The sequence below is a fragment of the Mesocricetus auratus genome, unplaced genomic scaffold, assembly GCF_017639785.1.
Source record: "Mesocricetus auratus isolate SY011 unplaced genomic scaffold, BCM_Maur_2.0 Super-Scaffold_100023, whole genome shotgun sequence".
Taxonomy (NCBI): domain Eukaryota; kingdom Metazoa; phylum Chordata; class Mammalia; order Rodentia; family Cricetidae; genus Mesocricetus; species Mesocricetus auratus.
The window spans coordinates 260628-275540 of NW_024429204.1; the positions used below are offsets into that span (position 1 = coordinate 260628).

Below are 14913 nucleotides of genomic sequence, written 5' to 3' on the forward strand. Positions count from 1 at the left end.
CACAGAGGTCCGCCTGCCTCTGCCTCCCAAGTGCTGGGATTAAAGGCGTGCGCCACCAACGCCCGGCGGGGATAGCTTTTATGTGGAGGCCAGAGGCTAGCTTCGGATACCATTCCTCTTTGTGTACCTGTCCACGGCTCCGTTCTGTTTTTGCAATCCCTCTCACTGGTTATAATAAGCATGAGCCACCTTGCCAGGCTTCTCTATTTGCGTTCTGGAGATTGAAGTTAGGTCTCAGGCTTCCATGGAAAATACTTTACCGACTGAGCTATCTCTCCATCTCTGTCTTTGTTTAAATAAAGATAATGCCGTCATCCTTTATTCATAACTTTGAGCTTGGATGTCTGTGATATCACGATCAAACCCAAGGCCTTGCCCATGCTATATCCCAACCTCAGAGCTAATGCTTTCTAGAAGGTTGATTCTGTGTGGTCTGGCAGAAGGTTGTAGGCTTTCTAGCAGAGAAATACAAGGTGAACCTTTGTCACACTCAGCCTGAACTCACTTTTTTTTTCATCCTCTTGGGATTCCTCTTGGGATGACCTAAAGTTTACCCACTAAACCTGTGTCTCCCTCTAGACCTATTCGGAGTGTGAAGATGGCACATACAGTCCAGAGATCTCCTGGCATCATGGGAAAGCCTCAAAAGGTAACAACTGTCTTGCTCATTGTTTAGAGCTTTATGGAGTCCTCTGTACCCTCAGACCTACTGTGGAGATTTGGGTCTGAGCATCAGTGAAGACACTGAAGTGTCTTAAGCCTACTCATCACATTCCACATGTCACTTGCTAAGAAACACACAGTTTCCGCAGACTCTAGCCAGAAGTCTGCTTTGTGAGCCTAGACTCCAGACTGAGTTCTGCTTTCCTCAAGCCCCATGATGGGAGCACTCTCCCTCTTGGCTTTCACAGTAAGTGAAAATGCTTAGAGATCCGTGTGCGCTCGAGGGAAGGCCTTTCAGAAGAGGCTGCAGGATTCGATGGATTTCATTCTGGAGGCAGAGCCGTGTGAGCCTTTCCCTGGGAAGCATTTTGTAATGATCTAGGGTGACTGGGCTATCTGACAAATTTAAATTTATGAAACACTGGCAGTGAAGAGGCTTCCATCTGCCAGTAGTTTTCAGTACTTGTGAAAACCAAAAAGCGTGGTGGAGGAGAGCAAACTGAGTCTGAGAGCCTGAGCTTGATTTGGGAAGGATCAAAGGCTTGTGTGAGTTTCTTTACAAACCATGCGTAGAGATGACCATGGGGCGTTGGTTCTGGAACTCTGCTCAGTTCCTTACCACCCTGTAGATTGTTGACATGTGTGGGTCAAGGGGCTCACCAGACTGACCTTATCTGGTTCCATCCAGTTCCATACCAGCCCTGGGCACTCCTGGTTCTCCAGTAGAAAGAATTCATGGGTGGAAGAGATACTGCTTATGAAGAATAGTTAAAAAAAAAAAAAAAGAAAAAAGAAAAATCAGAAAATTTTGGACTGTGACAAATGATACTTAGAATGAAGATAAGATGCTGGTGTGGGCTTTTGGGCAGTGGGAGTAAATGTCTGTCTTTGGAAATATTCTTAGGGAACTGAACCAGAACTCTGGGGCTGGGAGGAGGGGGTTAGGCTTAGCCGCTGGTGTAGGGACTGGACACAGGCTCTGTTGGAGGAGTCAGCCCAGTGTTAAAATGTCACCTCAGGCTGTCACTTATGAGCAGCAAGTAACTGTCTTGTAAAGATGTTGATCTCTCTGCTAAAGTTTTAGTTTTATGAAGTCAAGAATCTTTCCAGCTGAGAGCTTACAAAGTCCGTTTAACAGTTCAGTGGGTACAACTTGGGGACTCTACTGTTGTTGTAAGCTTACGATGGATACTGATGTTGCTGGACTTTTAATTGTCTGTTGTTTGGGCTTTCATTTGTACTCGCACTTCTGGTCTTCATGACTTGCTGTGTCCAGTCTATTTTACATACTACCAGAAGAAAAATTCCTCAGGACCCAGGTCTTAGGGGGCTGTTGCCTTATACACGTGAGACGCTGTTAGGCTCACATGGCCTTAATTTATTGATGAGGCCACTAGAGGGAGACCAAGTCTCGGGTAAGAGCTGGCTTCTAGAGGACAGGCTAGAAGGGAGAACCACAGATCCCGGGAGCCAGCCAGCCGCAAAGCCCGGAAGCCCCTGGTGATGGTGTGTTGACTTCCTTTGGGTAGGTTCTGAAGACAGCCCACCCAAGCATTCAAGCAACAGCGAGAGCCATTCTTCCAGAAGAAGGAACCGGCATTCCAAGTCCAAAGTCACCAACGGAGTTGGAAAGAAATGAAGGGGCCTCATTAATCTCAGATGTTCCAGAGAGTGCCTAGACCTGAGAGGGCAACAGAACACATACGGACCTTCCTATGTGGAGATCAAAATGTACAGAGCATACAGGAGGAACAGAGGGGACTTTGGGGATCATGATTTGAGAGTGTAAGTCTTGTCTCCCATAGTCCTGAACACACATTAGGCTGAGCATGACTTGGGGTCCTTTGACAACAGGAGGTGTCTCCTAACTTCAGCACGTGGCCTGTGGTTGCTGGTAGCTATACATTGTGCTGGAAGGACAGGATAGCCGTTTGCTCCTGGTGGCCAGCAATGGCTCTGTGCTCATGTGTCTTGTGGACGCTGTATGAATATCTTCGTTCAGATGTCGACTTAACCAACCGGTTAATGAACTGCTCACTGGGTTTTATTTTTATGAATCTGCCTTTCCATTCGACTGATTGTTTTAAGTTCAGTTTGCTTTTCCATCTTCTACTTGGTGTTTCCAGGTTAGAATGCTTAGAAACTTCCAGAACCCACTGCTGAAATTGGGGTTCCCTCTAGAGACACAATGGGGGGGGGAGCTTTCGTGTCCCTGCAGAGCATACTCGGCCCCTAGCCACATGACAGATGACCAGCAGCCTAAGTTGGAAGGCTGTTTGCAATGGAGCCCGAGCTTCAGATGGGAACCTGTTTTATTCCATTCCAAACGCTGTTTGTCCCAACTGAACGCACCCAAGTGACCCTGCTAGAGGATCTGGGGCACTGAGGCTCCTCTCCTGCCAGGTGCCTTCCCGTGTGCTTGGTTTCCCTTCTATGGTATGTTGCCTACTTTGTCTTTCTGTCTCATGTGAGGTGCTAGTGAGTATTAATTAAATCTCATCTGTGCCATGCTCTCCTAGAACATTTTTCCCACCCTGGATCTTTGTTTTAAATAAATCAGTTCACACGAAAAACTCCTCAAATGCCTGTCTGTTAGAATGACTCTTTTTTTTTTTTTTCTTCATATCTTTTTGGTCTTTCAACTGTTTATAAGCAACCTTGTATTTTACAGCTGACTTTAGGATAATGCATGTGCGTGTGTGTTCTATGTGCCGAAGAGAAAAAAGAAACAGCATTTTTAAAGGGCTTATGGAAGTGTAGCCATTGTCTGTCACCGTGGTCATGCTTACCAAGTTGGATTTTTCTTTCTCAAACAAGTGGCCCGTACAGATACAAACTTGCTAGCCCTTTCCCTTACTTCGCCGTGCGCGCAATGATTTCTGTGTCTTCGCCCTCTTAAAGGAAAGTTTTGAACTGCAGATGTTATGTTTTCCTTCTTTCAGAAAGAATCCCCAGATGAGGGGTTAAGTGAACCATGAATAGTCAGGGTCACCGTCACTGCTCTGGGTGAACCCTTGAGTTAGAACCACCCACAGACTTGCTTCTTCAGCCAAACAGCATTGGGAGTCCAGGGCAGGCCACAGTCCTCAGCTTCCTGTGTCCCACGAACGTGCGTGCATGCTGCATGGACTACCTGCCATTCCCCATCCCTTTTTTCCTGCAGTTCTGGAACTGAACCCAGGGCCTCTGGTGTGGTAGACCAGAGCTTTGCTAACCAGCTTTGACCTTCTCCCCACATTTCCATCAAACAAGCGTTTATGAACATAGTTATGACTTTAAAACATCGCTTTGCAGGTAAGGTGAGTTTGTTTGGTTTCTGTGCAGTTTTGATGAGCCCCCAAATTTGTATCCCTCTTATAGGTTCTATGGCATGTCATTGATGGTTTCCAAGTTCATTTTCCCAGGAGAGCTGGGTCTCATCTAGTGGGTGGCTCAGCCCCCTCCGAAGGGGCACACGCCCGTTTTTCCACAAACAGACAGTTAAGTGCCTGGGGAGTTGATGGTGAACTTGACATTGCTGTGGTGTGACACAAGAACCAAAATACACATGAAGCAATGTTCCCTCTCTGGCTCTGTAGGAAACATCTAGGAAAGCACGTTGAGTTCAGAACTTTCTGTTTTTCCCTCTGAGTAAGTGCTCTTAGCTGCTGTAGTGACCACACCAACACTTTCCATGGCTGTGTTACTGTTACCCTCTGCACCATACCACTGGTCCTGGCCTACAAATCATTTGTCATCCTTGGTCCTCAGAGGTCTCTCTTCCTTCCCTCCTGTCCCTTTCACCATTCATAAAAAAGAAGCCTTGACCAGCTGCTCTCCCACCCATGACCAGATGTTTCACTGCCCCGTGGAGCATTTTTGTGACACCTAGCACCTGGTAAATGCCAGTCTTCACTGGAACTGCCTCTGTGGTAAAGTTGGAAATCAAGTTCTCACCCCCGGGAGAAATAAAATGGGTTATGTCAGTCCCAACCTTCTTGGCCCCCACTCAGAAGTCACTTGCCTCAGAGCACCCCGAGAAATGGTACCTGCTTTGTTAAGGCCTACATTTTGGAATTGGGTTTCTAGAATGTTTGGGGTACGTGGTGCATTTCGAGGCCCTCACAGAGTGACTCATAGGGAGGTTGCACAGAGAAGGGAAAGGCTTACTACTGGATGGGAAATAAGAAGTGGGACCTTTGGGAGCAGATTCCACTGGCTGTGCCCACTGACTGTCATAGGATGGTGGGCGTACCACAGTGTTTACAAGGTGAGTGTGGCTTAAACATCCGGAAATCCCACAGGCGGAATATTGTGCCTTTGTATTTCCTACTTCTGCGATGGAAAAAGACCTCTGGCTTCTGCATCCCACCACTGATGCTGCAACGATAAACGGCACACTTACTGAAAATAAAACTATTTATTGTAGAAATTACTCACAAGAGCCCAAACAAGTAACCCAGATGAGCCGAGTAGTTTTCCTGCTGCCGAACTGGAAGCCGAAAGCCGGAAAAAGAGACCAAGACTTCCGTTGTTCAGTCTTTTATACCTTCCCCCGTAATGCCCCTAGCCATGCCCAAAAGTGGGCCTGGCTAGTGACGTAGTTCACCGCCTACGTCCGTATACGTCTTTAGTCATGCCTAAAGTGGGTGTGGTTAGCGGTATGGTAAACTGCTCTTTTATTACCTCATCTGTGTGTGCCTCTAGTAAGTCACATGGCTAATGGCGGCACACTGCTTCCTCCTACACACCACCCAGTGGAACACCTCTTCTTCATGTGTGTGCATGTTCCCATGGTTATATTTGAGATTTGGTTCTCTGCAGCCGGTATTTGAATGGCTGACAGTGATGGCCACAATCTTACTGCTCATCCATAATTACTAGATTTTTAAATATTCTAAACCTTGTGGGGAGATGGTCACAGTAAAGGTTATAGTAGTTTTTTTTTTCAGTCAGACTTTGGAATTTGATACAATAAATGAATATGGATTTTTAAATTTTGCTCTTCTGCAAACTTAAAGCAATTTGTTAGCATATATTGATTGTATAAAATAATGGGTTTCTTTATGTCATTTTCATATGTATACAATGTACTTTGATCATATTTCTCATTACTCTTTTTTGCCTCTCCCACCCAGATGGCCCCTTTTCTCTTCGCAAATAACTTAAAGGAACTATTATTGTTGCCTACAAAAGAAGAGGAAAATGGCTGGACTTGAATTGTTTAGTTTGCAGGCATGCTGAATTGTAAAAGATCTTCCTTGTCTCTGATGTCCACTAAAAATGCCTTTGGTCCACTTTAAAAATTTCACCTGTGACTTTGTCTACCCTGCTATTCTTTTCTTGCAATGGATTGAAGAAAAAAAGAAAGAAAGAAAGAAAAACAACCCAAGGGTTTTCTATGTAGCTAAGCCGGTGTTGAGTTCACAGAAGTCTTCCTATCTCTGCCTCCAGAGTGCTCTGATTACAGGCATGTACGACCTCACCTGGCTTGTTGGGTAGAAATTTATGAAAGCTTCCTGACCTCTGAGGTGACATATTTTGCCACACTCCCACGCTGTTCAAAGGTTTGCTTAGTCCAGGTCCCATCAAGGCTTCTTGTGGCTCAGCTTAGCTTACGACTTTTTGTGATCCGGTATCTCAGTATTCACGTTGAAAGCTGGTCTTTATGTTCAGTGTACCTTACTAGCTAGAGAAGTGAGCGTCAGGACAGCTTCCTGCCCACAGTCCTAGCAAAGACTTCCAGGACCCCAGCCTGACTGCCCTCTTAAGTGGGAGAAGAGGGTATTAGCACATCCCTCCCCCCAGAGCCTAATAAGGACAGGAGAATCACTGAGAAAATAGAATTTGCTAGAGGGCTTTGCTGCCCAGTTGAGTCAACCAGCTTGGGCATCTCTTTAGCTGTCTGGACTCATGCTTACATGTTGTAGTATAACCATGTGTTAATTACTGCATTTTCTTTGGTACTGGAATGCTATTATGCCATTGAAACTATAAGGGTCTGCATATTGGGGGCTCCAGCACCATCCTGGGACAGCAGGAAGGTTTTCTCTCAGATGCCCACACCCTCTTCTAGTAGTCAGACGCTCCTGTCCCAGAGCAGAGAGCCCCTTCCATTTTCTGGATGCTAAATGAAGGACTCTCTAGCTTCACAACCCACAAGAAATGAGGTTTGTTGGTCTTTAAAAGAAATGGCCCTTAAAATCTCATACAAAAGAACCAAAAAAATTACATCGCTGTATGTAAGACACATACAATACCCTTAACTACAGGACCAAATCGCATGCAGGATAACAGAATGCCCCCTTACTAGAAATGTGTACTGTACCCTTGACTATATAACAAAGGCTACTTGCATTTGCTCTCACCAGTCAGATTGCTCTATACTACAGGTTGCTGAGGTTCTTTCTAGACAGGCACAACTGGGGAAGACTTAAGCTCTCTTGTTTGCCTTCACCTTCTCTTAAAGTGGAGAATGCCTAGATCCAACTGCAAAAGGGTAAGTTTTGGCACCACAGGAAAACAGCTCTTCAAGACAAAGGTGCCTTTGAAATAACTCTGGATGCTCTGGATGTAGCTCTCAGAATCCCTATCTTCCCAGCAGCCTCTAGAGCACAGGGCTTGCTTCCCTTGCGTGCCAAATGCCAGAGTAATAGCCCAATTCCAGAGGAAAGGTTGTCCTAGATCCTCAGGTGTGTGTTCTGTGAGTCCTGTCAGTTCAGTGGTATCTGGTTGATTTCTAGGATGAGATGGCATGGAGCAGTTGAGCCCTTGCCCTCAGGTACTGAACCACAAAGGAGCTGTCAGGTCAATCCAGGACCCCAAGGCTTTTCTTCGAGATGTCTGGACATAATGCTTATGTTCCTGTCCTGTTTCCCCATCATCTGACAGCCTCCGTGTCTCTACCCATAGCCTCTTAACCAGCGTCATCAGTTTGCAGATGGCTGGTGGGCAGTCAGATCTTTCGAGAATCACTCTATGTACCCTTCCTCCTTTCGAAGAGATTCAGATCTCTGGGACTCTGGGGTTGCCTTCATTTGTAACGACCAAACTGCCAATGCACTCTCCCTGTGCTGACGGCTAGAAAAATTACTGGTACTGGCAATTAGGGTCTATCCACAGCTTTTCTATCCCTTTGTGCCTATGACCTGAAGTGGGCTAAGATACATCCCTAGACAAAGAGCTCTGCCTCTCCACTGGAGTTCTTTTTCTGGAGGGTTGATGTGTGCTGTCAACCTCAAGGGCAATTTGTTCCTGCTATTAGCTCCCTCTGCCTGCAGGAATGTGATTTACACTCTAAAGCTCTGCCCTTCCCATCTGAAAAAACAGCAAGTATGGGAAAGAATGTAAATTATACATAACAAATTCCTATGGTCAGCAATAACAGGATGGCTGGAGTGGGTGGTTTTTTTTTTCAAATAAGGAATGCATATGACTTTAATTTCTAAGGGGCCCACCATATCTCTAGGAAGAACAGATAACAGTGCAAAGTTCTGCTGAGATACAGTGTTTTTCCAAAATGAAAAATAGCATGTCTTGGGTGACTCACTAAATACTACACCATTCCACACTAATAGGGATGGGCCAGTAGGTGGCAGTAACAGTCTAACCCTTGTAGGATTAGTTGTCTGATGTCACCTTCCCCACCCCATTGAAAACACACACACACACACACACACACACACACACACACACACACACACAGAGAGAGAGAGAGAGAGAGAGAGAGAGAGAGAGAGAGAGAGAGAGAGAGAGAGCCCACACCCCTACCTTCCAAATTTCACCTCCCAGGAGGTTTGGCTAGAATAGTTTTGTTTTCCTCTTTACTCTTTTGTTAGTGGAGATTCTGTCCAGGGATCCTACTGCTACTGTAAGCAGATAAAACAGCCACAAAGTTGTCCTGAAACATGGTAGGTCAGCCAGCTCGGGCTTCGGCTCCACAAGCCCGGCAGTAGCGGCCCATGACCAGCCAGGAAGGGAGGGAGCCACTTGTTGCCTCACATATTAGGATCATCAGACCACAGAAGCTGGGGTGGTGTTGGCTTTACTGGTGCCGAGAGTTTTCCCACTCAACCCGGTCTCCTCCCAGTTCAATGCGGTGGCTGAAAGCTGAAACAACACTCAGAGCTCAAACTTCCCAGGCCACTGTCATAACAGCCCATCTCTGCCAGAGCACCTATTAAAGTCAACATGAGTCTGTTTTTCTTGGTGTGGTGAGTGACTATGCTGACAGCAGAGCCGTGGTGTGTGTGTGTGTGTGTGTGTGTGTGTGTGCTTAAAACCACATATCCACTCACAGAATTCCCCTACAAACACCCATTCATTCACAGACCCCCTTTTGCCTTCCTGTCATTTTCTTTGAGCCATGTTTGATTCATAGAATATTAGTCTCAGCTGGAGTGTAAGGTAGAAGAACCATTGTGGTTTCCCAAAAATGCCAGAGTGTGTGTGAATGTGTTGGCCACTCAGATCAGCGTAGCTGGGGATTCCCTATTGAGTACTGTCTGCTAGAAATTTATATTTGTTCTGATCAAGTCATTTTTTTTTTGTTTTTTGGGGGGGTGGGTGGAGACAGTGTTTCTCTGTATTGCTTAGGAGCCTGTCCTGGCACTCACTCTGTAGACCAGGCTGGCCTCGAACTCACAGAGATCCACCTGCCTCTGTCTTCCAAGTGCTGGGATTAAAGGTGTGCGTCACCAACGCCCGACTTAGAAATTTACATCTGTGTGCATCTAAAATTTCAACATGAAGTGTCTAACGGTGGTAATAACAGGGAATGTCTATGTCAGCCTCAGATTTGTAAGTTAAACTTGTAATGGGAAATGACAGAGAGGCATGGAGTAAGAGTACTGGCCACTCTTACTGAGGACCTGTGTTCACCCAGAACCCATATATGGTGGCTCACAACCAGCTGTAACTCCATCTTCAAGAGATCAGGTGCCTTTAACTGCTGTGGCTACTGGGAGTGCACATAGTGTGCAGACATGCATACAGGAAAAACAGTCATACACAAAGTTTAAAAAATAACTTTAAAAAACAGGTAAGTGACATAATCAAAGGTCTGTGGCTAAGTAGAAAGCTCAGTTAGTAGCATGCTGCAGTAAAAAGCATAAAGACTTAGGTTTATAAAAGTCAAGTGTGGTGATGGATTTACTTAACCCCATCACTGCAGGCATGGAGACACGCTCACTCACAAGGCAGTCTGACTGAATTGGTAAGCACCAGGATCAGTGAGAGAGCCTGTCTCAAAAACTAAAGGTGGAAAGAGATGGAGGAAGACACTTGATGTTGCCCCCTGGCTCCCACTTTCAGGTACACAGAGAAGCTCTGCTTTGAAGTTCGTTGCAATATAAGTCAACTTTTTCACACAACGATGCTGTGGTTAGCAGAATTCCCGTTTAGGTTTTGCTCAACCATGTAAGCATAACATCTGGTACTCTGCTACAAAACTGATTGGAATCTTGACACCCAAAATAAATGTTACAGAGTAAGCCCAAGAATGGAAACAAAAACCTACAGCATTCACTGCCTCGGTTTCCCCCACTTCACCTATTTCAACCCTTGAATTGGTATTTTTTTAAATAAAAGTTTCCAAGTGAAGAAAAATTTTGAGTGTCCAGCTAGCTGTTCAGATTGAAAAAGAAAGGGAATATTTCCACTTCCCAAGAAAATTTTGTTGCATTAATAAGTAGGCAGAATTTACTGTTGAGTTGCTTAAAGTGATTAGCAATTGCAGCTTTTTGCAACAATAGTATTAAAAACTAACACTTGGGTAAGGGATGTGGCCTGATTGGTAGAAAGCTGTCCTAGCATGCTGGAAGCCTAGGTTCAATACCTCTGCACCACATAAACTAGTGTGATGTATGCCCACAATCTCAACACTTGAAAGGATAAGCAGAAGTTCAAGGTCATCCTTGGCTACATAGTAAGTTTGAGGCTAGCCTGGGTTACATGAGATTGCAGTGCATGAATAAAAGTGAAACTAACTATTGAGCTGCCAGTATAGCTCAGTGGTAGCTAACTAGCTTGAAGCCTAGGTTCAAGTCCCAGTACTACAACCATAAAAATTTAAAGCTAATACTTAGGCTAACCATGTACCAGGCAGGAGCTATGAAGTGACTTCCATGGGTCCTCTGACTTAGGGTTGAAAATGGAAACAGTTTGAGCACCATCCAACCCTCATCTTTCTCTCTCTGCTTTCCCTCCTTGGACACATTGTGACCAAACTGTCTCACACCCCTGCTATTGTGGTTGATGTTCAACGTATATGTTCAAAGTAGGAACCAAAATAAACCTTCCTTTCTTACATTGTTTAGTAAGTAATAGAGGCTGATCTCGATTTCCTTGATTCTGCAGAAGTCCTTGGTCCTCTGCCTATGCACATCTGGCCTGCACCTGCTCTGCTTACTTAACTTCCTCAGCTGCCACATTTCACTGTGTCCTGTATTTTGCGCATTTCGTTTTCCTGCTAGAGTTCAGTCAACCATGGAAGTCGATAACCTTTCTTTTTACTTAGTGCTAATTAGAAAATACATTAAGCTGGGTGTGAGCGCACATGCCTTTAATTCCAGCATCCAAGAGGCTGAGGCAGATCTCTGCAAGTTCCAAGACAGCCATGCCTACATGATAAGACCCTATCTTTAAAAAAAAAAAAAACAACAACAACCAAAAGAAAAGAAAATACCATAATACCATCCTTTGGCGATAACTGCACACTACTGGTCAGTTCTTAGGACTTGGACTAGGGGAATGTTCCAGGAGCATACTCTTCCCCCATAACTGGATATTCAGGCTTTGTAGGACACTCGGGGTTTACAACCTTGAGGTCTTTTCTATGAAAAAAAAATACAAAAAGTTCTTGATCATAATGTTTCACAAAAAGTAATGCCATGTGGCCTCATTGTTAGGCTACCCCTGGGAGTCTTGGAAAAGCCTGCTTGCCAAAGGAAGGGACTCAAAAGCATTGGTTTCATTAACTTCATAGAACCAGAATAACTCACTTCACCTGCTTAAGAATCCAAACAAGCTACATCTTGTATTTTGCCCCCATAAATTGTGCAAATCCCAAGATGCCACTGTCCACAAGAAATGTAGTAGTCCCTTACCCTCTGGGTCTTCTAGCCAAATTTTCTGAATATTCTGATTATCTGCTCCCCAGGGCCAGCAAACTCTCTAGTCTCATCAATTCAGACTCACTCTGAGGTGTTCCCATTCTTGCTGGCAGAGCAGGAGGCATGGGATAAAAGGTCTTTTCTTCCTCCAGGACCAGACTCAGCCCTTGTTGCTTAAGGAGCCAAATCTGCTGTCCAGGCACCCTCTTTCTTTGTGAGGAACCTTCCTTTGGGGTCTTGGTATCTACTCATCGCCATTGGGACTTATTCAATCCAAGAAAGTCCTATGAGGGCTGCTTCCAAAAGAAAAAAGTGTAACCCTTAGTCCCTTTCTTCCCCATTGGTCTGCCTGTAGATCCATCACTTTCCTTCTGGGATTCTAGCTGGTAGGGGGTGAGGCTAACAAGTCTCCTGCCAGGTCCACAAAGTAGAACTGAGAGGTTCTGCTGCTGCAGTCTCCCATCTCCCAATTTTATTTTTCCTTCCCCTTGGGGGCCAGGACCCGTCATCAGACCTGACAGTTTATAGAAATATTCCTGCTCCCATGGAAGTCTCTTCCATCCTGGTGGGACCAGTAACCACTCTGGTCTTCAGATGGAGACCATGGTAGGGGTTCCGGAACTTAGCTAAGCTACAGAATCTGGGGTGGCAGGGGCTGCATCTGTTCTGTATCTAAGGAAGATGTTCTCTATCTTGCAAGGCTGCTCATTGCTTTAATGAGTACAGAGCTCACAAGAAAAGGCACTTCCACCGGTGGTTCTACCCAAACTGAACTAATTATCTTTCATCTTGCTAACTCTCCTGCTGGGAACAGTTTAGCTTAAGGAACTATTTTTTGCCTTGGAACACAAATGTTCTTCTTTCTTCCATCCATTTACCACAAGTTTACCAGATAAGCAATAATGGGCCACTGCGTTAAATGTTTTCTTGTGAATAAAAATGTGTTTGTTTTTTTTTTAAATGTGTTTCCCAGAGAAAACCACTCTCACATGCAACATCCGTTTATGAGAGAGTGTCTATACTACTCTGACTCTGGGGAGCCAAGGAGCCAAGGAGAGATCACTCATCTGGCCTCAGGGAGAGGCCAACCCTCCATTCCGCAAGATTACTACCCTGTAATCACCCCCCAGTTCCTTATGCTGATAGGAACCAGAGGGTTAGGCTATATTAAAAGAAGGCTGAGGAAATGAAACAGAATCACACATTTTCACTCCCTTTCCCACCCAAAGAAAGTTGCTTCCAGATGCTCTGCCTGTGGTGCAGTCTCCAATTCCAAATGGTTCAAGGAGGAGGGGCTAACCTGGGTGGTGCCAAGCACTGCTGCTGCGGACTAGTTGAAGGAACAGAAGAAAGAAGAGCCGATGGAAAAGTTGGGGGGGGGGACTCCAACACTTCCTAGGTCAAGACACCAAGGCTCAAAACAGTTAAAACACTGGGCCAGAGCTGGCTATACCCGAACCAGGGTTCCCACCCATCAGAAGAACTACTCGGGTTCCTGCCCTATGTGTGGTGTTCACCGACAGCTGCCAAAAGCCTGCTGTGGCTTATGAATTGGGGGCCACTGTCTTCTCAGTCAGACTTCTTCCTCTCTTCCTCAGCCTCCACATTTCTTACGCCTCCCAGGACCCAGACCTGTTCTCTCAGGGCTTCTGTCATCTGGAGTTCCAAACATCAAAGGTAGTATGCAAGAAGTGTACACGGATGGAGGCATGACGCTGTTAGTCACTTTGTCCTTGCTGTGACCAAATCCCTGATAAGGAGCGATGTTAAGGAAGAGGGATTATTTTGGTACAGTGCTTGAAGGTATAGCACGCCCCAGCAAGAAAAAGCACAGCGGCTGGTCGTATTGTACCTTCTGTCAGGAATCGGAGAAATGGAAGCTTGTCCACATTCACTTCCTCCTCATTCAGTCCGGGATGCTAACCCGTGCAATGGTACGGCCCACATTATTGGGTCTTGGATTTTCTGTTGGATGAATGGCTTATGACTTTGGCTGTGTTTTTTTTCTAAGCCACAGGTTGTGTTTCCTGTTCTCCCATTGGTTTCCCTGCTGTGTAGAACCTGTGCATACCTAGGAAGCCATGGATGTGGCTTCAAAACCCAATGACTGGAACCCGCCCCCTCCTGTTTTCTGTTAGTTTTCTTTCCGGGTTTTATATCTAATGCTTTCTGTGGCTTTGGTTTGTTTTGTCTCTGCTAGCTCTTTGTGCTGAAGGACAAACACGGCAACCCTATGGCTTGCTTTTCGTCCCCCTGAGCTCCATCATTTCTGGACAGAGACCTGTTTGCTCCACATGGAGAATGTCTGGGTTCAGGAAAGTAGGGCTGTCCCAGCCCAAAAGCCTACCCTACTTAGCAGGGCTGCACAGGACGAGCTGGTTCTGATCCTCAGATGCAAGGAAAGTCTATATTCAGACACAACAACATTTGATGAGCACCTTTCTTGTGCTGAATTCTGTGTCAGTTGCTTTAGCAGAGCTAATCCCACTTAGTCTCCTATCTAAATTGTCTGAAAGCATGCGCTGACTCAAAGAAAACATCCTCAGTCTGGTCCAACTGTGTTGTATGCACAATGTCATACCAAGGCTGCAACTGGTAGAATCATCCGCCATGTGGGGGGAGGAGGCCTCCTGAAATGGGAATACCAGCCCCACGCTCTGGTTACTGGAGGGTGATGTTTTTAGCTCAGCAGCACCAGGACTCAGAGTTACTTATGGTTTGTGAATCACATTTAGCCAGCAGATGGGAGTTTTGTTTTCATTTACGGAATCTTATTTTTTTCTCCATTGTTAGAATGTATCTTTTTGTTGTTGTTATTGTTTTTTCGAGTCAGGGTTTCTCTGTATTGTTTTGGAGGCTGTCCGGGAACTCGCTTTGTAGACCAGGCTGGCCTCAAACTCACAGAGATCCACCTGCCTCTGCCTCCCGAGTGCTGGGATTAAAGGCATGCGCCACCAACGCCCGGCAGAATGTATCTTTTTAAACATCATTTTTTAAAATGATTTTTTGGGAATTTCCCATCATGCACCCCAATTCACCTCCCAGTCCCCCCATATCCCTTCACTCTTCTAGAATGCCCCTAAAAGAAAATTATCAAAACAAACAAATAAAAAAATAAAAAATGTTAATTAAAAAAGCAAAACAAAAGCAAACAAAAAAG

At 45.4% G+C, this 14913-nt stretch overlaps 1 protein-coding gene across 1 annotated transcript in view; it reads left to right on the forward strand.

Moving 5' to 3' along the window:
- The window catches only part of Ptdss1 (phosphatidylserine synthase 1), a 46807-nt gene extending 43562 nt beyond the window's left edge, over nucleotides 1-3245 (forward strand). The window contains exons 12-13 of the mRNA XM_040730616.1: nucleotides 580-649; nucleotides 2193-3245. Coding sequence (XP_040586550.1) covers nucleotides 580-649; nucleotides 2193-2302 — 180 coding nt within the window. The 3' untranslated portion in view covers nucleotides 2303-3245. The remainder of the gene's footprint in view (nucleotides 1-579; nucleotides 650-2192) is intronic.
- The last annotated feature ends 11668 nt before the right edge of the window (nucleotides 3246-14913 follow it).